The following is a 23325-nucleotide window of genomic DNA, read 5'->3' on the forward strand; positions in this document are numbered from 1 at the left end:
GGGAAGACTGATGGATTTCTTCCTGGAGGCAATTAAAAAGTGATTAGTCACAGGCTGAGATGCACAGCTCTGCATCTGCAGATACTCCTCTGCTGCCCCCCTGGCGAGAGGGAAGGGCGGCAGGAGCCAGAGCGTCCTGGGGCGCCAGGAGGGGGCCTGGGTGACAGCAGCAGGCGCCTCCACATCCCAGGGCAGCAGGATCCCCAGGCTCTGGAAGCTGCCATCTCTCACTGACCACTTAACCTTTCAGTAGCTGCACCTTGGTGGGACTTTGGAACTAATCTGGAGGACATTTCTGAGTAACTCCAGCAATTGGCTTCCTTGGGGATTTACAAAGAGGCTTCCCAAATTCAGGAGCCCTCAAGAGGATGGAGCAAGAGCTCTGAGCAGAGACACAGCCAGTGCTATGTCCTTTATCTCCTTGCCCCCCTGCACGCATGCCATTCCTCTTTCTGCACATCTCCAGCTCCTCCACCACCCAGGACAGGAAAGAACGTTTCTGAGCAAGGGGGCACAAGCATGGAGAGGTGCTTTGGACACCACACAATCACTGGATGTAACACAGAGCAATGGGGAAAGCCCTTCCAAACACAGCAAGCACCTTTCTGGAGATCATGCTCTGGGGAGCTCAGGGGTGTCCAACAGAGAGCCTTACAGAGAGCCCTCAGTGCCTGCTGCAGACCCAGTCTCAACATCTCCCTTCTCCAGGTAGGATGAGGTCACTAAGAGCTTCATCTGAGGCAGAAGCAAAGCTGGAAGCTGCTGTGGTGAGGAGGTTGTCCCAGCTCTGCTGCCCAGACCCCAGCCTGGATCAGGATGGCTGCCAGCTCAGATGCTCAAGCTGAGCCCAACAGATCCCAAGCTGTCCTCCCACGCTGGCTCTGTGTGGGTGGCTCCTGAGTTTGCTGCTGTTTCTGCTGGGCAGGGGGTCCTGTGTCACTGATTCTAAGGGACCTCATTAATGCCAGGAGCCACCCTCCCCTTCTCCCACCATTTCAAACCCTTTGATACCCCTCAAGGCTCCCAGCACATCAAACATTAAAAGCCCAAAGTTATTTGGGGCACACAGCCACGCTGGAGTTCAAGATACTCTGCAGATGGGTTTTAAAATCTTTTAATCCATTGTGAAGCCAAAATCCTGCCACAAACTCTCTGCAGCATGCTCCAGTTAACTGCTCATGCAGGCAGAGGAAAAAGCCCTTCCAGCTTAGTCTTTGCAGATGACCTTGTGGTCTCCTCACCCCACAGCTCCTGAAGCTCAGGGGACCAGCAAGGAATCAGATAAAAGGATCCCATTTGTTCTTCTTGGCTTTGTTTTAAGCAGCTTTCCTTTTTCCTTCTCCACCACCCAACAGCCTCTGACCTGCTCTGCTCCATCTGACAGAAGCACACTGGGCTGCCACCTGAGCTATCAGCTGAGTGGCACAGCTTTAACTAGGTGTAAATACATCTAAACCCTGCTTCTGGAAACCCGAGCAGGCTGTGCTGTGTCCCAGACAGCCTTCCAGGCCTCCATCAAGAGCATTCATGTCCAGAAAACTCCACCTGAAGCTAATGCAAAGTAAACCACTCTGGATTTATGCCTGTTCCTAATGAGTATTTGTCCATTTAATAACAACAGTTGCAATACAATACCACTGGACAGCCCCTTCTGCAGTTCTGGGATGGTGGGAAGGGGCCGATGCTTCCCAAGGGATGGCTCCCAGGAGGTCATGTCTGCTGCCAACCAGCCAGCAAGGTGCCAGGGAAGGGCTATCTCCTTACATTGCACTTGACCCTCATACCCTGCCTGTCACTGTGTCATGCATCAGTGCCAAAACAGCGTTGGGAGAGTGCTCAGATAATGGTGCATTTACAATTCTAATTGCTCATGTCCAGGAGTAATCCAGTTTAAGCCCTTCACCATCTCAAATATTTAGAGAAATCCTGCCAGCAGCCTGCAGGGGAGAAAGTTAGGAGCCCTGGGAGAGCGCCACAGATTTTCATCTTTCCAGCTCTGACAGTCTTCAGCATAAATATCCTCCCAGCCCTGCTTTCCCCCTCCCCTGCCCTCTCCCAGCTCCACGGGCAGCCCATGGTGGCGCTGGTGCCAGCGCCCTGCCCACAAGCTGGCAGCGCAGGGCTCTCCACCTGTGCCCCACACCTGGCACACACCGCCCAGAGCCCCAGGCCACCACAGGAGCCGCTGCCCTGACAGCATCATCCAAAGAGAGGCTTCCACTTGGCTGGGACAGACAGTTCTGCTGGTTTGGTTGGGTTTTTTGAGGGAGGCAGAGCGTCAGCATCTCCTGGCCTCTCAGCTGCCTGGGGACTGCCCTGGCTGGCAGGCTCTCTGCCATCACTGCCTGAAAAAAATCCCACAGAGGCAATCCCATCCGTGCAGTTCCAGAGCTTCCCTCCTCTCCCACAGGCCCTTGCTGCCATTTAAGAGCTCTGTGCAGAAGCCTGCAGGTTCTAAGCTGTCAGTGAATGCCTTGCAGAACTCAATGCTCATCTTGCAAGCTTTTCTCCTCTGTTTTTGTGGCTTTTAAGGCTAGAGAGCAGTGCTGCTGACCCTGAGCACAGCCCAGGGCTGCAGGTCCCACGCTGGCCAAGCCGGACACACATCTCCAGCCATACCTAATGCCAGAGGGGGCTCCCTTGGCAGCTTGCTGCCCTGATGATTGCATTCACCAACCAAACTCCAAACACCAGCCAGTGTTTTAATCGTGCTGACTTTGGCCCAGAATGACAGATCTCAGCTGAGCTCGAGTCTGCTGAAGCTGCCTGCAGTTAACAGGCTGTGATCAAGTCACTGCTCAGCCTCCTCCTACCGAGCTCTGCTCTGAAACCTCTGCAATTTCCCAGCTTTGACGTGCAGGGACCGTGGCTGGGTGTGTGGCAGCACAACTCATCACAGAGCTGTACCGAGGCCCTTCTGCAGACCTGGACACACACCTTGGAAGCTGCTACCCTGCAAGCCTGCTCTCACCTTCTCTCTGAGGCAAGAGCTTGCTCTGCAGCCCAGAGAGGCTGATAACTCCACCCACCTCTGCCACCCTGTGCAGATTAATTTCTGTGACCAGCCTTCATCAATATTTATCACCCTGCACAACTTGACTAACGGAAGTGGTGCTAAAACTTGCAGGTAATGATTTTATAATTTCCTTCAGATGGTTGATAAAATATTGAACACTGCTGTGCTCAAAGCAGGCTCAGAGGGACGCCACCAGGACCACTCTGACAAGCTGATGGAGTTCCCATCAACAGCCTGCAGGGCGTGGGCCAGCGAGACAGCCCTGCAGGTGGCGCTAATGTTCATGGGTGTGGTTAGAAATGCGACCCCCGACCCTTCCCCAGCCCGAAGTTTGGTCAGCACTGCTCAGCAGCCCAGCAGCCACCCGGCCCTGGGTAGCTGTGGGAACATCCAGCCTGAGCTTGGGCAGCTCCTTGACAGATGGTAGTGCGTCTGTAGAAGGAGCAATGGCTGCTCCTGAGGGGTGACAGAGCAGGGTCTGGGTATCCCTTGCCTTTGAACCCACAAGGACTGCTGAATGGGACCTGAGCTCCTTTCAAGGGTCACTCTGTGCTCCTGAGGCTGCCTCCCCACAGGCCCTGTGCAGGACCAGGCAAAAGTGATGCATGGGCTGGAAGCATTTATGTTTTTTAGTACTGCAGCTGGACACAAGCAGAATACTGGGAAATAAATTCCCACATCTTCACTAAAATGGCATCTGGTGCTGCTTCACTTTGCATCACAACCTCCACTCATCACATCACAACCAACTCCCTGGCTCAGGGGCTTAGATTAAAACATTACCACGGTGGCTTCCCACGCTTTCTCCATTTTGTGCCTAATGCTGTTCCAGGAGGGAAAATCCTGGCTGGTGATGGATGCAGACAGGCTGATACTGAGAACTGTGAGGTTTTGTCAGCAAGAAGCCATCAGGCCATGGATGCAGTGCTGCAGAGAGAATGCCCAAAGCACTCTCGAGCTTTTGTGAGAGCAAAGCCAGGGCGAAGCGACCCCCTGGTCGGTATGGCACTGCCAAGCAGCAGCACTGCACTTCAGCCTGGCAAGATGAGGCACTGCTGAGAGGCAGCTCTTGGCTACCCTGTACACCTGATTCCAGCTCCAGAGAACACCACTGACATCTCTTCTCCTTTTCCCCAGTTCTGTGAGCTGCTTTCTCCAGACTGGAATTACAGGAACATCTCTTTTGTTTACAGAGCACCCTAAATCAGAGACAAACAGCCTGGGGAGAGGACATGCAGGGTGGCCTCAGCAGGTCACCCCTGCCCCTGCTCAGATGGAGCAGCAGCTTTGCCCATTGGTGCCCAAACCCTGTTCCTCCTCGCACTACCCACTGCTTCCCTTACTAGGGCATGGCAGAGCAATGGTCTTCCCCAGGTGCTACATCTGAGGCACTGGCTTCAGGTGCAGTGTAACAGAACAGAAACGTTCAGCAGCAATCCCCAAAGAGCCAGCAGGCAGAAGCACATCAGGGCTGTGAGTTGCTCCCTTGGCAGCATTCATCTAAGTCAGACAGGTAATGGATGGCCACGAGCAGCTCTGCCATTGACTCATCTCCGCTTTACCGCCGGCTGAGAGCAGGGAGCAGGGGAAGGTGCACACATGGTAATAGGCTCCAAAGGGACTAGAAAGGAGGAAGATGGAGAGACAGACACTTTTCATCCTGGTATGCCTCCTGCTTTCCAGTGAGGAGATAAAGTGCTGCACATCAAGAGGCAGCTTGAGATGCTGCCGCAGCGAGGAAACCCTCTGACTCCTCACAGCCCGGCTCACAGAACAACGTCCTGCCTACAAGAGGACAAGATTTGCCAGGAGCAGCCCCCTCTTTGGCATCCCGATCTGAAAGCTGCCTGATGTATTACCCTCTGCCTTGCTTAATACTCCCACAAATTCCTCCAGGCCCGGCACTGCTGCTCTGTGTTATTTTTACACTCCTCTCTGCAGCGCAGGTTTAATGAGAAGTGCAGCTTCAGCTAATGTGCTCCCGGGGGAGAAGCGGTCAATGCATGTACGTGAGGAATTTCTGATCCACTTATGCAGGAAGGGAGGGATCTCCTCTGACAACTTCTGGCTGCACAGGAAAATTAATTCCCCTTTCTCACAGAAGTTTGTAATGAGACAGCTGCAGCAGCAAATCGCTCCTGATCTGGCAGGCGCCGAGCCAGAGTCACCAAGTGAAATCTCACTTCCTAACTCTGCTTTTAATGAAAGACCACAGATGTTGGACTGTATTTATATTACAGCTTGATGAATGCTTCATAGTTTAGACTTCATCTCTGTGGTTCATTTACGTTGACCTCAATATCTGTGCTAATCTGCAGACATTTTCAGTTGTGCTCATTCACAGTGACCAAGGCAGTCTTGGTGCCAAAGCGCCAGCACGACCTGCTGCCCCCCGTGGGGAAAGCCCACGACAGCCCTGCTTGCTGCTGCAGCCTTTGTCACAACTTCTTTAACAATCAGAACTGGGAGCAAAGTGCCAGCACAAATCAGAACACCTCAGCTCATCCTTCAGCACCACTGGTGCACAAAAAGCACTAAAGAGACAGCAAAGTTGTCTGTTCCCAGTGAACCTCTCAGCAAGCAAACACGACGCTTGCAGATGTAAAAGGAACTTCTAATTTCACAGGTGAATGACACAAGAGGTCCAGACTCTGTGCCCAGAGAGGACATCAGTGCATGTGAAGAACCCCAGGAGAGGAGCACCTGGCTGCTGCTACCTGCTGGACAGGGGTCACTGCTTTGTGCAATGCTGTCTAGGAAATCCCCAGCCTCAGGCAGGCTCCGGGCACGTCCGCTGGCTTAGGTTGGGATTCCATCACACTTTTGGGAAGTGCTCACTCAAACCATTTTGCTGAGCCTCTCTATAATAATCACATCTCCCTCCTGCTACTTAGATGATTAATGGCTGGATTTGATTGAAAACCTGGTGCTGTGCCCTGTGTTCCAAATCCTCCCTCTCAAGAAACCTTACTCTGCTATTTTGAGGGAAGACCTCACCTTGCTGCCCATGCTATTAATTGAGTAACTATCAGTTCCAATTTATTCCACTTGGCTACAAATTAGATTTCAGCTGGCTATTTCCAAGCCATGCTTCAACACAACCTTATAAAGCTGTGTCCCTTGGCTGATGCCACTTGTCAACCTGCATCTGTTCTTGGTGGATTAAAAGAAAACAAAGCCAGAAAGCTGCCACTCTCCTAATGAACAGAGCCCAGGATGTTTGCTTTACTCTTCTGGGCTTTGTCACTGCCTTAAGGCAGGCAGCTAGGTTTGGTATTGGAGGGGCTCAGCCCCACCCACACCCTGCAACTCTCTCTTTAGAGCAGACACAGCAGAAGTTGAAAACTGACCTCTGAAAACCCACCAGCATCAACTCTCTCAGAAGAAAGCACCTTAGAAATCCACAGGTGCAGAAACTGTTCCTTGTCTGTAGCTCCAGCACTGAACTGCAGCAGCAACACCACTTACTGCTCTTGTCTGGGTCACTCCCTGCATCAGCAAAGCATCCAGGCCAGGAATTCCCCTGTGGCCTGAGGAATTACCATTTGGAGAGACAGAGCTTTTAATATGTTCCACAGACCCTCCACTGTGGTTTGTTCTAAGGGGAGGTTGTATTTCTCAATTCTCATGTTCCCAAACCTTTACCTAGTTTTGTTTCTGCCTGCTAAGGACATCTCCATGGATGCTCCTTTTTTGGCACCTGTCCCTTCACCACTTTGCTTTTGTGGCCACAGCCATGTGTAACCCAGTTTGCTCTCCTCATCAGCAGTGCTTGCTAGAAAGACTCAACAGGCCCTGCAGGACAGGTCTGATGAGCATCTGTAGGAGAGCATGGAGGACAGGGACTCCAGAATGAGAAGTGGAGTCCACCTATGAGGGATAGAAGATTTTCTGGCCAGCAGGCCTTGCTTAATAGCAGCTGGGCCCCATGCACTCTCCCCTTGCCTGCTGGGTGCCCAGGTCCTCCCTGAATGACCCAGAGGTGACTGGGTGTCTGGGTAACAGGAGCCAGCTCTTCCCACTCCCTTCAGAACAAACCCAGACGGCATCCCAGCCCTTCCACTGCAATTTTGTCTTCCCTTTGCAAGCTGGCTGCAAACCTGCTCCTCCCTGTCTGCTGGGAGGTCCATGGCGTCTCCCCAAGCCCCTGCAGGAGGATGCTGCCCAGCTGGACCCCAGTGAGGGCTGGTGGCAGCATCCTGCCCAGCACCAGGCCTCCCCTCAAACTGCTGCTGTCTGAGTGCAGCTGATTTAACTCCTCTTAGAGAATGAAAATCAGTAACAGTGAAATGCCATGATCGTCTCACACTAATTACACATCTAATGAATAATTAGCTGTGGACACATTTGACATTTGTGGTTGTTAATCAGAGCCCTGAACAAAAACTGCTCTGTGGCTGTGCCTCAGTGCTGAGCAGCTCAGAGCTCTGGCACTGCCCACGTGGCAGGGAAGTGCCCAACAGCCCCAGCTGCTCCTCATGGTGGAGCCCAGCAGCAGAAGCGCCTTGTGTCGAGCTCCTCAGGGCACTGAGTGGCCCTGGGTCTGTGCTGTGTTGGGCAGTGGAAAAGCTTAGGAAGGTGATGGAGGAAAAGAGTTTCTGCATGCAGCAGCCCTCTGCACCAAACCTGGGCAGTCAGACCTGAAGCTGTGAGGAATATTTTTTCCTAAACATACCAAGAGTTTGTGCAAGCCAAGGCTTTACTTTTCCATCACAACCTGCAGCTGTTCCCACAATAAAAACATTATACAGAAAGAGGAGAAAGACCAGAACTCTGCATCTTAGCTGGGGCTGCACTTGTGCTTACACACAGCTCTTTGCCCAGCTCAGGATTTGACTGACTCTCAGCCTCCTTTACCTCCAATTCCACTCTAATGTTGTCTGTCCCCTTCAGGGATGAAGGGAAATAAGAAGGGAACAAATCTCTCCTGGAGGGTAGAGCTGAACTCTGAAGCATTTTAGTTCAAAGGTTGCAACTCACATCCCCAGCTAATGAACACAATGTGTCTCAGATTTAGGATGAAGGGACACATAAAGAGGTCATGAAAGGCCAGAATTAGCTCCAGATTGAGCACTAAAACCAAGACAGAAAGCAACAGATGTTTCCCTCCTATTTTACTCCATTAGGATCTTCTCCAGACATCGTGCAATGGTGCTTGCTAATGAAGCACTTCAATCTTCCTGCCGTAGAGCTCGTAAATAAGCATCCCTGAGGTCAGAGCAGGCACAGAACGGCTCCTTCTGGGCAGCTTTTGTCTCATTTTGTAAACCCTACTTTTTATCAAAGAGAAAATAAAAATCTGGTTCCAAACCCACAAGTAATTATAACACAACTTAATTAACTCCTCTTGCCGAGATGCCTTTCTTGAGCAGTGATGCTCTAACCTCACGGTGACCCCCAGCTTCCTCGTGCTCATCGGACGGGATCTCCACGTCAGGCACAGCTGTGTGTACATCAGCTAAATCGAGTTGTAAACTGCAGGAGCAAGCCACAGCAGACCTAAAACTACAAAGTGTTTTACCTCCAGTATTGCCACTCTTGGTACTTTATACTGACCTGAAGAAACTCCCCAAACTGGCTCCATGTGGCAGACCTCCCACCCCAACATCCCTGCTGCAGTGCTGGCTGGGAATGGGCCTGGGCTGTAGCCTGCAGTAAATAAATGACCCAGAGAACCAAACTCAGCACTGGACCTGCTGCCCCTGCCAGCCACAAGCACATCTGAGAGCTGCAGTGGTCCTGCAAGCCTGATGTTTGGGAACCACCCCTTCTGGTTAACTGCTACCAATTAATCACCCCAAGTAAGGAAAAGCCATTAGCAGATCCTTTAGCTTTTGCCCCTGAAAAGCCTTCATCCTGTCTCATCACCAGCTCCAGAAAACCCCAGCATGAACAGAGAGATGCAGCAGCACAGGGCAGGCACCCAGCACCCCAATTCAGTGATGCTCCTGCATGCTCAGGAACCTTCATGCTGGCTGCTCCAGGGGAAGGGGAGTGGGGCTGGGTTCTGGGCACATCCTCACCACCTCCTCCTTGTGGATGGCAATGCTGGGGCAGCAGCCTGGTGCTGGCTTTCTGGGCACAGCCTTTAATTACAGCCCTAAAGAGCATCCTGCAGCAGCACACAGAGCAGGCTGGCAAACAGGAAGGCTCAGCCAGGCACTGCCCAACTTGCAGGACACTAACTTTGAAGTCAAGAGTTGGGATAAATGGACAGCATCCCCGTACAGTCCTCTCTGTAGAAACACACACAGCAAGCTTTGTTTAGCTTGTAAAACAGGCATGCAAGCATCCTCTGCGTGGCTGGGGTGCAGCTGCTACATCCTGAGTCCCAGCATACAGGGAATTTTTATGGCTGAGCTATAAACCTCTGAAAAATGAGGTTTATAATAGAAACCCTGACACCATCTAAAATATAGCAGCACTGTTGGGTGCTGCTGTAATATGGCCCTAATTTATAAACCACGGAGGGATCCTGTTCCATTTTGAAAGCCACAGACAGTCATCTAGAGGAAGGGAAAGCAGGAGGACAAATGGTGCTGCTGCCTGTGAGCTACGGCGCCGAGGCCATCCCACAATTCAGAAATCAAATCAGATGCCACAACATTTAGGCCACACACTGAATCCTGGACTGTCACAAAGCAAAAACATGGCATGTCCTGTGATGGGGCCATGCTTCACAGAGCCCTGTGCCACTTCCCATGCCTCTGGGCAGTATTTTCCAAGTGAAAATCTGAGATGAGAGGACTGAAAGTAGAGAAAAAACTAAAATACATGGAGAAGCACAATCCAAAGCCTCCAGTTTTGCTGGACCAAATAAATGTTTGTGCAAGAGGGCTTCAGTGTAGTCCTGTTTAAATTGAAAAAAGTGGCAAAGCAAGCAGGTTGTTTACTCTCAGGACACAGAATTTTATCACCAAACATTAGGCAAAAGCTCTCACAGAGCCTTGAGCCTGCAGTTCTGGTTAGAATGTACCGAGGAGGGGATCCCCAGGGCCAGCAGCTGTCTCCCTGCTCAGGGTCTGCTTTCCTGCAGCACACCAGACCAGAAACCCCTGCTAGAAACCCCTGTGGTGCCCCTGAAATGCTAAGCAGAGCTTTCAGCCTTGGGATTTCTGTTTGGAGTCACTTTGTGTCTCTTTGGTCTCCGCTGCCCTGGGATGCCTCTCCTGGCACAGAGCAGGGGGCAGCTGGACCAGCAGCCATCTGATGAAGCCACACTCCCTTGCAGCTTTGGGAAACAAAGGAGACACTTCTGGCACAACAGTCAGGCATGGAGGTGAGCAACGACTTCATTCATCACTGTGGCTTGCTTCAAAGCCTGAAAAAAATCCCTTCTCCCCTGCACATGGGAGCTCTTCACCCCAGATACTGGAATTACCACACTGAAAGATGTAAATTCCACAGCAACAAACACTCCAGGGGGTCACAGCTGTAGAGTGTACCCAGAAATGTTCCTTGTGGCCATTCCAGATTCCTTTCCTACTTCCCCCACACAGCCTCCTTTTGCCTGCTCAGCACCAAAGCCATAAAGTCATTTATTGCACTTCTGCTAAAACTCTTTCCCAGCAGAGTAGCTGTGACTCAGGAGCACTGGGGTCTTGTTGGCCCCATCACTGCCCACCAGCCTGGTAATGCTGCACCCTGGGGCTTGGCCTTCCTGCCTCAAGTGAGCCCTGAGCCCTCTTGTCTCCCCACTACAAAAAGCAGGGATTTGCTTGCAGGAGAAGCCAGCTGAAGCAGCACTGCTCGCAGCTGCACTCTCACTGAACGCCTCACGGGCAGGCACTGCAGCCCTGGCAGCAGCAGGGCCCAGGCAAGAGGGGCCGAGAGGGGCCAAGCTCTTCATAAACTGTTAGCAGGCTAACGAGGGCATCTGCAGGAGGAATAGGCACTAAAACTGGAACTGGATACAAAATAAATATCCCAGAGCTGGATTTCTTAAAAAAGATTCTGCTGAGCTATAGTTCCACATCAAATTTTTATTGAATACATTTTCTACTGAGAATCTGTGCACTAAACCCAGTCAGAATCATATGAGAGGAGCATAAATTTCATGTGCAGTTTTCACTGCAAATATCCTTCAAGAGAAAAGCAAAAGCACTTTTTAATCAAGCCCACTCCACAGCCCCTCGTTCCTTTCCCCAGCAACAGGAGCTGGTAGCCCCTGAAGGAGCAGAGGCAGTGGGGAGCCTTGGCAGAGTGATGCTCTGCCTGAAGGTCACAGCCAGGGGACAGATCATGGTCCCCTTGCCATGGCTGCAGACAGTGCCCAGTTCTGCTTCCTGTACAAGACTGTGAAGCTGATGTTGCAAAGCAACTGATGTCCTCAGCTCATGACAGTAACTCCTGAGATCAGCAAACCACTCTCACAACCCAGACCTGGTGATGTGGCTCTCCCCAAATTCAGGCACCCCTCCGAAAGCGACGTCAACCGCCTGAGTTGCTGAACCTGCAGTGGCTTCCATGGCTGCTGCTTAAGAACCTGAGGTGAGGCCTGAGCTCCTTGGGGAACCACAGCCTCACTGTACAAGCAGGGTTAGGGCTCACTGCTTGGAAAGACTCTAGGGTCTACAATGACATGACAGACAGAAAAGCTACGTCAGATAATGTCTCCCAGCAGCTGACAGTTGGAATTTCTTCTTTCCCTGACTACAAGGTGAACTCAGAAAAATCCTTCTTTTCTCGGAGCTTTCCAGATCTGTCAGCACAATGTCAATACCAAAGGGGTGTAAGGTGGAGCCCTTCCAGGAGCCAAGAGGGCCTGGGCCGCTGTGCTGTCCTGGCAGCTCACACAGCTCCTCCTCCCTGGGTATTGTCACCTGGGCTCCTGAAAAGAAAATTCCACTGAGGAAAAGGTCAATAAATGGCAGGGGGGAGATGGTGCCCTGTGCTTGTCCTAACTGCTGTTTGTCAGAGTGCTTACAGGCAGCAGGTTGCAGGACATGTCTGCTGTGTTTTTCCTGGAGCAGAGAAACTCTGCTGCATGGTTCGGAGGCGATGCCTGAGCTGTGGCTCCCTGCACTGCTGTGCTGCAGAAGCCCTGAGCAGCTACATCCCTCCCCCAAACCACTGACCTTGAAAGATGTTGCATTCATTTTTCTTTCTGCATATTTTTTGTGATGGATTTAATGTTCAATAAAACTGAAAGAACAACAGCATTTGAGGCTTGAGCTGCTTGTGCCAGTGCCAAGCACTGCAGGAGTTCAGGACTGATCTTTGCACCTCACTCAACCCATCTGCAGCAAAGCCAATGCTGTGGCTCCATGCTCTCAGCTGCACGCTGAGGATGGGATTGTTCTACATGTGGATTCCTTCTCCTACCGAGTTCCACACTGTGCACCTAAAGCAAATCCTAGCAGGACAGATGGGTGCAGTGCCAAAGCCTAAAAGGAGCAAAGTTTGACTGATGTGTTTCAGAAACACCGTGGTTCTCCAAAGCATTAAATATCTACACAGACACTGCAGAGAAACTTTCGCATGCCCACCAAGACCACACCTCCAGACTTCACCATGGAGGTGGAGTACATGGGGATGCTTGGCTGGTGAAGGTCCTCCTTGCCTTCTGAAAGCCCCAAAGACACTAGAGCTGTATCTTAAACCCAGCAAATTCCCTACGGAAGGAGGCTCAGGTGTGGGCTTTTAGATGTGGGCTCTGCACTCGCAAAGAAAGGCTGCGGTTACAGAGCCCTGGATGCCAGAGAGGGAACAGGGATGGAGAACAGTGACAATCCCGCAGGCTCCTCTCCCTTCTCCAGCAGAAAGCACCCAGGACAGCTGCCCAAGCTGTGTAGACATCCAGCCGGGACAGCACCGGGAGCCGGGGCCGCGCAGCGGGAAAGCTGGGAACGGTGCCCCGGATCTGCCGAATGACAGCGGACTCCTGTCTCTGGCCGCTGCAGCTGCACGGAGCGGCTCCTGCACCCCGCTGCGGGGGGGAGCTGCTTGCACTTGTAGCTGGTGCAATTTATGCCTCAGGCTTAGTCCGTGGTGCAATGTTCTTGCACATCTCCTGCTGGCAGGCAGTGGACCCACGCCGCCAACAGCCTGCTCCGGGTCAGAGTCCTCCCCAGCAACCAGCAGCCAGCTCCCGAAGCCCAAACGCAGACCCAGGTCGTGCAGGCTGAGCTGATCTCCCGATTCCTTCCCCGGCAAAGCCACAGCTGCTGCACGCTCAGGTAACTCTCCTGTTACAGGTGGCACCATCGGGGATCAGTGCTCAGCAGCCATCGGCGCTAATAAATCAGCACTGCTGGTGCCAGCCAAACATCTTGTTCTGCCTGCAGGGCCCCCGGGACCGCGGGCAGGCGATACCTCAGTGCCTGTGCTGGGTGCAGGCAGGGCTCTGTCACCTGGGCTGTCCTCCTGCCACCCAGCCCCATCCGTAAGCACCCCCTGGTGAAAATAACAACCTACAATCCTTTGCAACATTTGCTTGCACGGGGAGGACAGTATGAAGACCTATTCAACCCAACAGACTTGTTCTGTGCTGGTTACATTATTGGGAAATCTGGGAAACCTAATTTCCTGGGAAGAGGTCATCCCATTTCACAGAGACTAAACTGATAAAGCCACTCAGAGCCAGCTCAGAGCTGCCAGTCCTGCGCAGGCCAAGGCAAGCTCCAGAGCTCCAAACTCAAATTGCAGTTTGCTCCACGACAAAATCTCCAACCCAAGCCCCTGCTACACCTCCCCGGGGAGGCTGCAGCCGGGGGTGTAACACACTCACAGACACGCAGACCTCATCACTGGCCACAGGGGATGTGGATGAGATCAGCACAATTGCTGCATTGCTACTGCAAGCCTCAGTGTCCTACCCCAGCAAACAGCTTTGCTGCTGCAAGGTGCATAATTTAATAAGCCATTAACTCACACCTGAGGTGAAGTAAATTCTGTGCATTATATATTTCAAAATAGCATTAGAATTCAATTAAGTGTCACCAAAAGCCTAATCCTCGCTGTACAGAGCATATTAATCAGTGTCTTGGAGCCTGTGGTTTGATTTAATTTCCAGCTGAGTTGTGCTGTCACATCGTGGCCATCCCTGCTGCAAGGGCATCTCAGTGATGGCATCACTGGTCCAAACTGGAGCAGAATGGGGAGGAGGCACAGACCTGCTTTCTGGGGTCTTCCCGGGGGACCTTGTGGGCATAGGGTCCGGCTGTGTCTCTTCCAGGTGCCACTGTCCCCAGTAACAGTGGGGTCCTTGGCAGGGTCCCCAGCCCCCCAGCCCTGATGCCAGTTCCCCCCACAGCCATGGGGGAAAAGCATTTTTAGGGCAGGTGGCTTCTGTGCCAGCTGCTGGGAGTGGGCAGCAAGGAGGTGCTCACACAGGGCCAGTGCCACACCCGTGCCTGGACTGGGCACAATAAACCACTGCTGGCCTGCCTGGGGCGGTCACTGCCCGCTCCCGAGCTGTGCTGCTGGCACGTGGCCAGGCTGCAGCCACCACAATGCCACAGGGATGCTGCCCACAAGGCCTGCTCTCCACTGCTGGGGGGTCGCCAGGCTGTGGGTACTCTCACATGGCCCCTGGGGAGGGGCTGGGGATTAGCAAACCAGGCACGTCCCCCAGCCCCTGGGGGAAGGTCTCTCCTATAAATGACCACAGGTTCTTTAGGCACCAGCTAAAGCACTCTGCCTGCCTCTGAGCTGGCTGGGGCCAGTGCCAGGCTCCTCACACAGGCAGGCAGCAGATCTGAGGCTCTGTGCAGTGGAGGAGAGCAAAGCCCAGAGAGCCACAAGCCCACCTGGAGCAAAGCTGGCTGCACAGCGAGGGGCTGGGCTGGTAACCTCTGGGGTCTCTGCTGGGATACAACCTGCCAGCCAGGTGCCCTGCTGCCAGCCACGTGCCCTGCTTTGCTGTCCACTTCCTCAAGAAAAGGCAGCAAGTGTGTTGATAAAAAATGTGCAGAACCATTCCAGAAGATGAAGCAGCCCTGCTAGAACCTTCCATTGCAACCCCTGTGCCTCCCCTGGGCAGGAGAATCGGCAGAGGGTTGCTGCTGCCTCTCTATGCAGCTCCTCTTTGTCCATCCTGCAGATGCCAAATAGCTTTGTTCCAAGTCTGAGAAAGCTGCAGCCTGGCCTGAGCCCTGAGCTCCACTTTATCTGCTACAGAGTTTTGGCACCAAAATCACTGCTCAGGAAAGCAGCTTCTGAGGTCTGGAGTAAGGATGGTCATGAACCAGATGTGTTGCTGGCTCCTGGGGCTTCTGCTCCCTACAACATTTGGCCCTTCCCTGCCAGCCAATGGGACATGAACCTCAGGAGGGAGAGTTTGGAGCCTGAGCACAGGATGGCTTCACTCTTGGGAAGGAGGTGGTCAAGGAGGAAGACAGCTTGTGAGGAGCTGTGCCAGATGGAACTTAATTTTAGTGAAGGTGAAGACTCCATGAGATGCTAACATTAGTGAGCAAGAAAACCTTGAAGGAGCAAAAATCAATCAAAACCAGCCTGCAGCTTGTCTAGGTGGGGCCTGAGTCTGTGTCAGAAGAGGCTACAAGGCTGGCTCACATCAAAGGATGTGGCTGCTCTGGAAGCCAGTCAGGGGATGAGGAGCAAGAACCAGGACATTACTGAACAGGATCTCGCAGCCAAGCACTGCAAGACCACTGGGGCTGCTCCCTGGCAGTCTCAGCAGCCCTGGCAGGGCTCAGCACGGCTGCACTCATCCTTTCCCAGGCCTAAATTTGCTGCCATGGGGCTGCTGTGCCTGCCAGAAGCTGCAAAGCCAACCTTCAGGCAAGCATCTAGGCCAAGCAGAGCTGCAGAGCAGGGAGCAGCCGTGCTGCCCAAGCACTGCATGTGCTTCACTGCCAGCCAGCAGAGCTCAGAGGGAGCCAGAGCTCGAGGAGACCTTCCAGAGGCAGCGAGTGGCTGTCACCACGTGTGACCCTCAGTGCCCATCACCAGAGCTGGCAGTGACAGTGGCCCTGCATGCCCCAGGGAGATGCAGGAGCCATGGGGAGGGAGATGATGAAGAGCAGCTGGCTCCTCTCAGACAGAAACAGCTCCTCTCAGGTTTCTGATGCTGAAGGCAAGGGACAGAGGTCTTCCAGCAGGACAGCCTGCAGCATGGTGGCTTTGGCTTCTTTCTCCTGTTGCTAAAGCACAGCACAACAGACTGCTGTGGCTAAAGCTGTCCCTGATGAGAGTTAAAATGAAGTTTGGGGGCACTCATGCTAAATGGAACTTGATTTTTGTGTGTACAGAGCCAGAGACTCCTTCTAACCTGCTGAACTGTTCAGGCCACTGCTACCAGAGCTCTGGGATGGGAAGGCTTAGGACATGGCTGCTCTGGGATGGGAAGGCAGCAGAGGCACGAAAGGAGAGGAAGCAGTCTGCAGACCATGTCAAAAGAATATGCAGGAAGCCTGGAAAGGGCATCCCCTGCTGCTTGCTTCTCAGGAAATGCACAGAGGTGTCTCAAGGGGCCTGGCTCTGTATCCCATGGCTGTGAGCAGAGTGGGCACTGGAAGCACTTCTGTTGCGTGCCAGAGCTAAATGGATGCAGAAGAAACTCTGCTGTGCTGGCAGTGCCCTGTGATCCCACCACGCTTGCTGCCTCCTCACAGCACCACTCCACATGCACACTGTGCACTAAAAATAGGAGCCCAAGGCAATTAACACAAGCTTGCTTAAAAAGTCTCTTCTGTGGTGGGAGGTCCCTGTCTGGTCCTGCAGGAATAATCCTTTCCAAAGAGATGCCTGTGCTGAAGAGGCACCGAGGTGGATGAGTCTGCCTGAGAAAAGTCACCAGGGGTCCACGTCAGCTCCTTCCCATCACACCACCACCAAAGGACAAGCCAGAGCTCGGGTCAGAGGAGGCCACAGCAGCCAGCACACAGCAGGCCCTGCGGTGTTCTGAGCATGGCAAAGGCAGGAATCTGTCTTTCAACCTTGATTGTGGCCACGTTTGAGGAAAGCAGGAGTCTCTGTCCAACGGACACCCTCTCAGCTGGGGATCTACCTGTGACAGGCTCTGCATTTTCAGCAGAAGTTAACCCTCAGACAGCCAAAGCCTCTGACCACACAGAACAAGCAGCAGCCCCTCACAACACCTTAGGGTGCTGTGGGATTTCCTACAGCGAGCACCGAGAGGCAGCCTCGACAAGGGGGCAGGAAGGAAACAGCACCAAAGGCCTCAGGTCCTGGGAGCCTCCAGCTGCAGGGCACAAGGGGGAAGAGCAGGAGAGGCATTGCTGTGCATGGGCAAAGTAGAAGCTCATCTCCAATAACCTTTGCAAACAGCAGCCAGCCTTGGGAGCCTGGCAGCCAGAAGAATTCTGAACTCCTGGGGTGCCAATTACCAAGCCACAGAAGGGAAGGCAGCATTCTGCTGCTCAGCTGTGCCAGTGTTGGGAAACTGCCTCTATCTGAGGAGCCACACTCTGCCTGCATCACTCATTAGGAGTACAAACAGGGCTTTTGTCCTGCTTCTCTCTCCAATGACAGGGAGCCTGGTGCCACTTGGAAGGTCTGCACAGGGGGTTCCCAGGCATCCTGCTGGCAGCTGAGCCAACAAAGCCACAGCAGTGCCTGCGCTGATGCTGCTGCAGGCACCAGGGACCTGCCACCCCTCCTGCCCCCACAAAGGCTTCAGCAGTGCTGGGCTGCATTGCCTGACTGCAAATGGTGAGGGCACTGCTGCTTTCAGGAAGCCAATAGGTACTGAAGAAGTGCTACTGGAGTCCCCTCAGCACCCCTTGGAGAGGTCACTGCATCCTCAGCCCTGCCTGTCGCTCAGGGCTTGATCCTATAGGTCTAGAATCAGCAAACTGATAGAGAAGTAGGAGAACCCAGTGCAGGGATGAGACACCTCACTGTCTCTTCACTCAGCTCCAGGAGGCTGTCCCAGGGCTGGGCCATCTCCTGCAGACATTGCAATGCTTGCTTGGCATCAACAAACACATTAAAGGTAAGGCAGCACTTAAAATCCATTACCAAGAAAGCTTGAAATGTCTGGAAATGGTAAAACCCCTGCAGAACAGAGAGCAGGAGACCTCAGGCTCATGTGGCAGGGCTACAGCGGGGTCACCTCTCATGGCAGAGACTCAGAAAGCTGCACCTTGCCCACTGACAGCCTGAGCTGACTAGTTTCCACTTCCCACTTTCTGGTCTCAGTCCCCCTGAATTCACCATGGCACTGAAGAGAGGCATTGTGTTAGGAAAGCTTCTGCTGCTCTCAGCAAGCTCTTTTCTCTCTGGCTGCACAACCTTGAACACATGACTGAAGGATGCCCATTTATGCCTAGGAGATGCTGTCATGAATCACAGAACCCCTTCCCCCCACAGCCAAGGCACAAGGTGTCCTTGTTCCTGAACACCAGCAAACCACATCCCCAGAGAGGTGTCCTGCACCACCTTTTATAAGTAGGCCTGTGAGGAGCACACCTCCCATCCACTCTTCTCAATCCACAGCACTCCCCAGAGCACAGAAAATGCCTGAACACCAACACCGCCCACTCTGAACCAGGCCTCAGGGTGCAGTAACAGCCCCTAGGGTGCTGCAACACAACTCACTCCATGCAAACCAGCTGCCAGCACAGCCAAACCCTGCAGCAGCTCTGGTGAGACAGGATAAAAATAAACAGAAAGGCAGCAAGAGAAGAGAAAGGGTGAGCCACAGGGGAAGGACCTCAGGGGGACAAGCACAGGCTGGGCAGCCCATGACAGAGCAGGGCCTGGGGACTGCCCATGGCCAGGGAGCCACATGAGCATTGCTCATCCTGGAAACAGCACTGGAATCCTGGGATGCTTCCTGGCAGACAGAAGGGCAGAGCTAGAAAATCCTCCCTCGAAGGCACTGGGAAAGATTTGTGGTTTGGGAGCAGCTTCCCTAAAGGTCACAACTCAATTTGAGGTTGGAGCCCTGCAGTTTGATTTGGCATCATCTGCTCCTCTCGGGATCTAACAGCAAAGACTGCTGTCTGCCCTGGATTTCTTCAGGACAGGCCCTGCCTTAGCATTTTCAGTTTATGTGAGAACACTTCAGGAGCTGAGCCGTCCCTGCCCCGAGTTCCTGGGTGCTTCCAGCAAGCCCCAGCCCACGGTCCTGGTCCTGAGGAGGCAGGAGAGGAACCAAGCGCCCTGCTGCTGCACCCACCTCGGTGCCCTCTGCCTTCTCAGGGACAACATGGAAGCACAAGGGCAAAAGCAGGGGAAAAGGCATTCTTTCCATTTGCTTGCTGAAGCAAGTGTTCCTCAGATCTGTTTGTTTCCAGGACTGCCAGGGTTTAATCTTTCAAACAAAAACATTATTGCAATATGTGTCAAATGCTAACAACACAAAACAAAACAAAGCAAACGGCTTCCACTTTGTGAGCAGCAGCAGCCATTCAGTAACATCAAGAGCTGCACAAAGGCAGGGTCAGGCAGCAGGGGCCCAGGGGTACCAAGGCACTACTCAAACCTCACACAAATAGGAGGAAATCTCCCCTGGACTCCTCCAGGGGCCTAACTGTGCCACAATAACTGGATGAAAAAATCTTTGAGTGACCCCAAAACACTCCCTCGAGACTGAACAAAGTACCAGAGGAAAGCAGATCACTACAAGGCTGCCCACAGGATCCAGCCCAAACTCAAACACTGCCACGGGGCTGATTTCTCTCCCATGCCATCAGTGCCAAGCAGCTGGCTTCCTGAGCTCCTGTGCCTGCCTCTCCAGAACTGGAAAACACAACTGAAAATCTTAACCCCACCATTCAGCTCTCTGCTAGAGACAATCTGACACACTCCTGGAGAGAGGCAGCTAAGAAACTCCCTGCCCCCTTCCGAAGCCCAAATGCCCCCAGACACTGCCCCATGGGGTCGGCGACCTCCCAGCAGCAAACACGACCCCGAGAGAGAAGAACTCATTGTCCTACCTGCAGAAGCCAGTAGCACCTTCTGTGAAACGTGGGGATGATGGAGGAGTGGACATAGCAGCCGTACAGGCACTGGGGACACAAAAAGAGAAAGCAGAGTGGGGTTAGTGACAGCAGCCAGCGCCCAGCAGCTTCGCCAGCGGCACAGGGGACGTCGCTCCAGGCTCGGTGACACCGCGCCAGGCTGGGCCACCCCAAACTTGTTCCTTCAACCATTGCCCAGGTTATGGAATTGCTCCAAGAGCCCCCCCAGCCAGGGCACTGCAGCCACCCACAGCTTGGCTGGGGCAGCTGGGGGCTCCCCATGGGGCTCTGCATCCCCACACACCACAGGGCTGGCTTTGCTCAGCTGCCCTTCCACCTTTGTCTTTCATAGCAAACACAGACTCCTGCTTTCCCACAGACTGTCACCGGGGCTGGAGGCTGAAAACTTAGGTTTATAAGATGAAAACATTGCTGTCAGATCAAGACACAGCTGCTTTTTTGTTCCCTTTAAATGAGCTCTGCCTCTCTGATTAACTGAACTCAGTAAGGCAAAGGACTTCTTTCTGGGGGAAAGAGAAGATTTTCAGTATGTGAAAACTTTTCACCACTGCTGCCAGCTGGGAGCTGAGCCCAGCACAAACCCAGTGCACAAAACTGGGTTTAACGTAAAAGATCCTGTCCAAAGGATTTGTTTATTATTAAAAAAGCAATATCACTGCCTGCCTCTGCTGGTGTTCAACTCAGGCAGCAGGGATGGCTGAGTGCAGTGCCACATCCTCCCATACCAAAGGTGATTAGTTTGCCTTAAACGCGAGATTGCAGCAGCTCAGCAGCCTGCTCTCAGCCTTCCCCAGGCATCGCCCTTGGCAGATCGTGGGCTGTGGGCACACAGAGTGGGGAACACAAAGCCAACTGCGGATTTCCAAGGGGAATCTCCGTACTTGTTTTACTCTGGTGATTATGGTGACTCCTGTGACCAACCCGCTCCGCCCCGGCTCCCAGCCCTGTCTGCACCCTGCCGGGGCTCCTTGCCGGCTCAGGGTGTGAGTCAGCACCAAGCACCGTCCCAGCTGCAGTGGCAGCAGGATGGGAAGGCCCTGGCTCCAGCCAGGCTTCAGCAGGACTTTGAACCACCTGAGTGGGACCTAGGTGGACAGGTATTGGAAAACCCCATTGCTAAACCATCATCCCAGCTGCCACTAGCACCAGTTTCTGCAGCTCTGGATGCCACACCATCAGTGGTGATGTGAAGGTTGATACATGGCATCAAGGCTTTCCTGGCGCTAGTGAAGGTGTCCTGTGCTTGGTGTCCTGCTGATGCCATTATGGCACCAGCCCACGCCAGGACACAGCTCTGACCGTACCACCCCCTGCACAGGATAATGTTCATTTACCACCTTCCTGCCTGGGGGACAGCTCACAAACAGGGAAGCCCCCCCGCCAGCAGCATGCTGGCTCACTCCCACACAGCAAGTGCGGCTGTGAGGTGGCAAGGGCAGCGCTGTGGTCTCAGACACGGTGCCCCCGGGCAGCTGTCGGCGGCGTCCCCTCCCCAGCACCCTGTTTGGCAGGTCTGCCTGAAACCAGAAAAGTTTAAGGGCTCCTGGCTGCTGCCACCAAGCTATTTTTGGAACACAAATGACAGGGATGAATAATGCTAAGCATCAAGGGTATGTTCCACAGGCAGAAGGAGGGGGGAGGGGAAACGGAGAGGGGAAACCTGCAGAAAAGAACCCACAGAAAAGCCTCAGGTTGAAGCCCGGCCAGGCCCGGGGGGGCAGGCGCCGGAGTTTAGCAATCCCCAACAGGGAGCCCTGCCTGCACGGCGCCGGGGGCTGCAGCACAGCCTCCTTAACGCTAGGTTCTGCTGACTCAGAGCAGGTCCCTCTGCTTCAGAAAGCAGCTTGGCAGGAGCAGCATCTCCCTCTGACCAGCTTCCCACTGGGGCCAGGAACACACCACTGGAGGAGGCTCCGCAACAGCGAGGGGCATCCACAGCGCCTCAGGCAGTGCCTACCAGAGTGTATCAATGCACATCAATGTCTGCCATGCATATCAATGCATATCAGCACACCTCCACAACCCTGATTTGCTGTGAAGCTGACTGAAATCTGCGGTGCTGAAACCAAAGCCTGAAGACAGGCAGCAGTGCTGAGCCCTCGCTGCAGTGGGCAGGCAGGAGGAATGCTCTCTGCCTGCAGAGCTCCATTACAGCTCCAGAGGTGTCAACAATGAATTACAGGAACCCCTCCCACCCCTGTGGAACCTCTCTCAGCATCGCAGCAAATGGTTTGGAAATCCTAAGGGTTTGGAGAATCTGCAAAGCATCAGAACACGGGGGGGGGGGGGGGGGGGTTTGGGGGGGGGGGGGTTGGGGGCGGAGAGGGCTTTTGTTTCTCTTTTCTTTTCCTGTCCCCATGTGGCACAACTTGGGAAGTTCGACCTGGATTGATGTTTGGGGCTGGATGGTCTAACTTGGGCAGCTGGATGAAGGAGACCCACGTGTCAGCAAGCCCCCCGGCCTCAGAGGGACATCAGGGACTATGTGCTGGCACTGAGGGAGGAGGCTGTGGAGAGAGGCACTGTGGTGAAGCAACAGGCCTTGGAAACCCAGCTTCTGGAGGAAAGTCAAAATGAGTGATGGCAGCAATAAAAACAACATTAATTTGGGGATAAAAAGGCATTAAAACAATGTTTATGGTATAAATAGAAACCTTAGAAATCTGAGCTTCATGCTTTGGAGGACTTTCAAAGTTAATGAGCTAAGCTCTGCTGGATGACCCAGCCCGCGAGGGGTGATGGCACAGTGGGGGGGGGCTGCAGGGAGACAGTACAGAGAGGCAGCTGGCCCAGGGCAGAGGTGAATCCCCCTGCCCCACAGCAGGATGCCCCTGGCCAGTGGCCAACAGCTTGGCACCCAGCACTGCCGCTGCTGAGGTGAGCAGGGTCAGCTCCCCAGGGATGGGCACCCAGGGCACAGCTGGCACCTGTGGCTGGAGGCGCCTCACACGAAGACGTGCCCAAAGCAGGCAAAAGAGGTTCAGAGGATGGCTTTGCCTCTTTTATTTCTCCACTGGGGAGGCAAAAGCGCGGCCCTGTGCGTCTGTGGCTGCGCTAATGCCAGGCTGGGCGCCCAGCCAGCGCATTAAGTGAAATCGAATTCCTGAAACCAGCTTTAATCAGCAGATTTTTAAGGTTAGAATGACTCTCTCCTCTAGCAGGCTTGCCAAGGTTAATTCTGTCCTGAGCAGGCTGAATTAATGGCCTGGACAGGGGAGAACGTTTTCCCCCTGAGTCTCTCTCAAGTTTACAAAATCTCCAGAAGAGGAGTGACATTTCTGGACCACCCCAGGAGAAAGCGGCGCTTTGGCACCGTTCTGAGCTCCGCCTGAGGGCAGAGGCCGGGCTGTGACCACCCGGCAGCTCCAGCAGGACCCTGGAGTGGACAGCAGCCTG

General features: G+C 53.6%; 1 protein-coding gene across 8 annotated transcripts in view; it reads right to left on the reverse strand.

The window, feature by feature from the left end:
• The window catches only part of CAMTA1 (calmodulin binding transcription activator 1), a 218159-nt gene that overhangs the window by 88806 nt on the left and 106028 nt on the right, over positions 1-23325 (reverse strand). For all 8 annotated transcript variants that reach the window (XM_068158100.1, XM_068158102.1, XM_068158096.1 and 5 more), the window contains one exon: positions 19885-19956. In XM_068158100.1, coding sequence (XP_068014201.1) covers positions 19885-19956 — 72 coding nt within the window. The remainder of the gene's footprint in view (positions 1-19884; positions 19957-23325) is intronic.

The sequence above is a fragment of the Melanerpes formicivorus genome, unplaced genomic scaffold (assembly GCF_026170545.1).
Source record: "Melanerpes formicivorus ecotype bairdi unplaced genomic scaffold, bMelFor1.0.p_v2 SCAF_39, whole genome shotgun sequence".
Taxonomy (NCBI): Eukaryota; Metazoa; Chordata; class Aves; order Piciformes; family Picidae; genus Melanerpes; species Melanerpes formicivorus.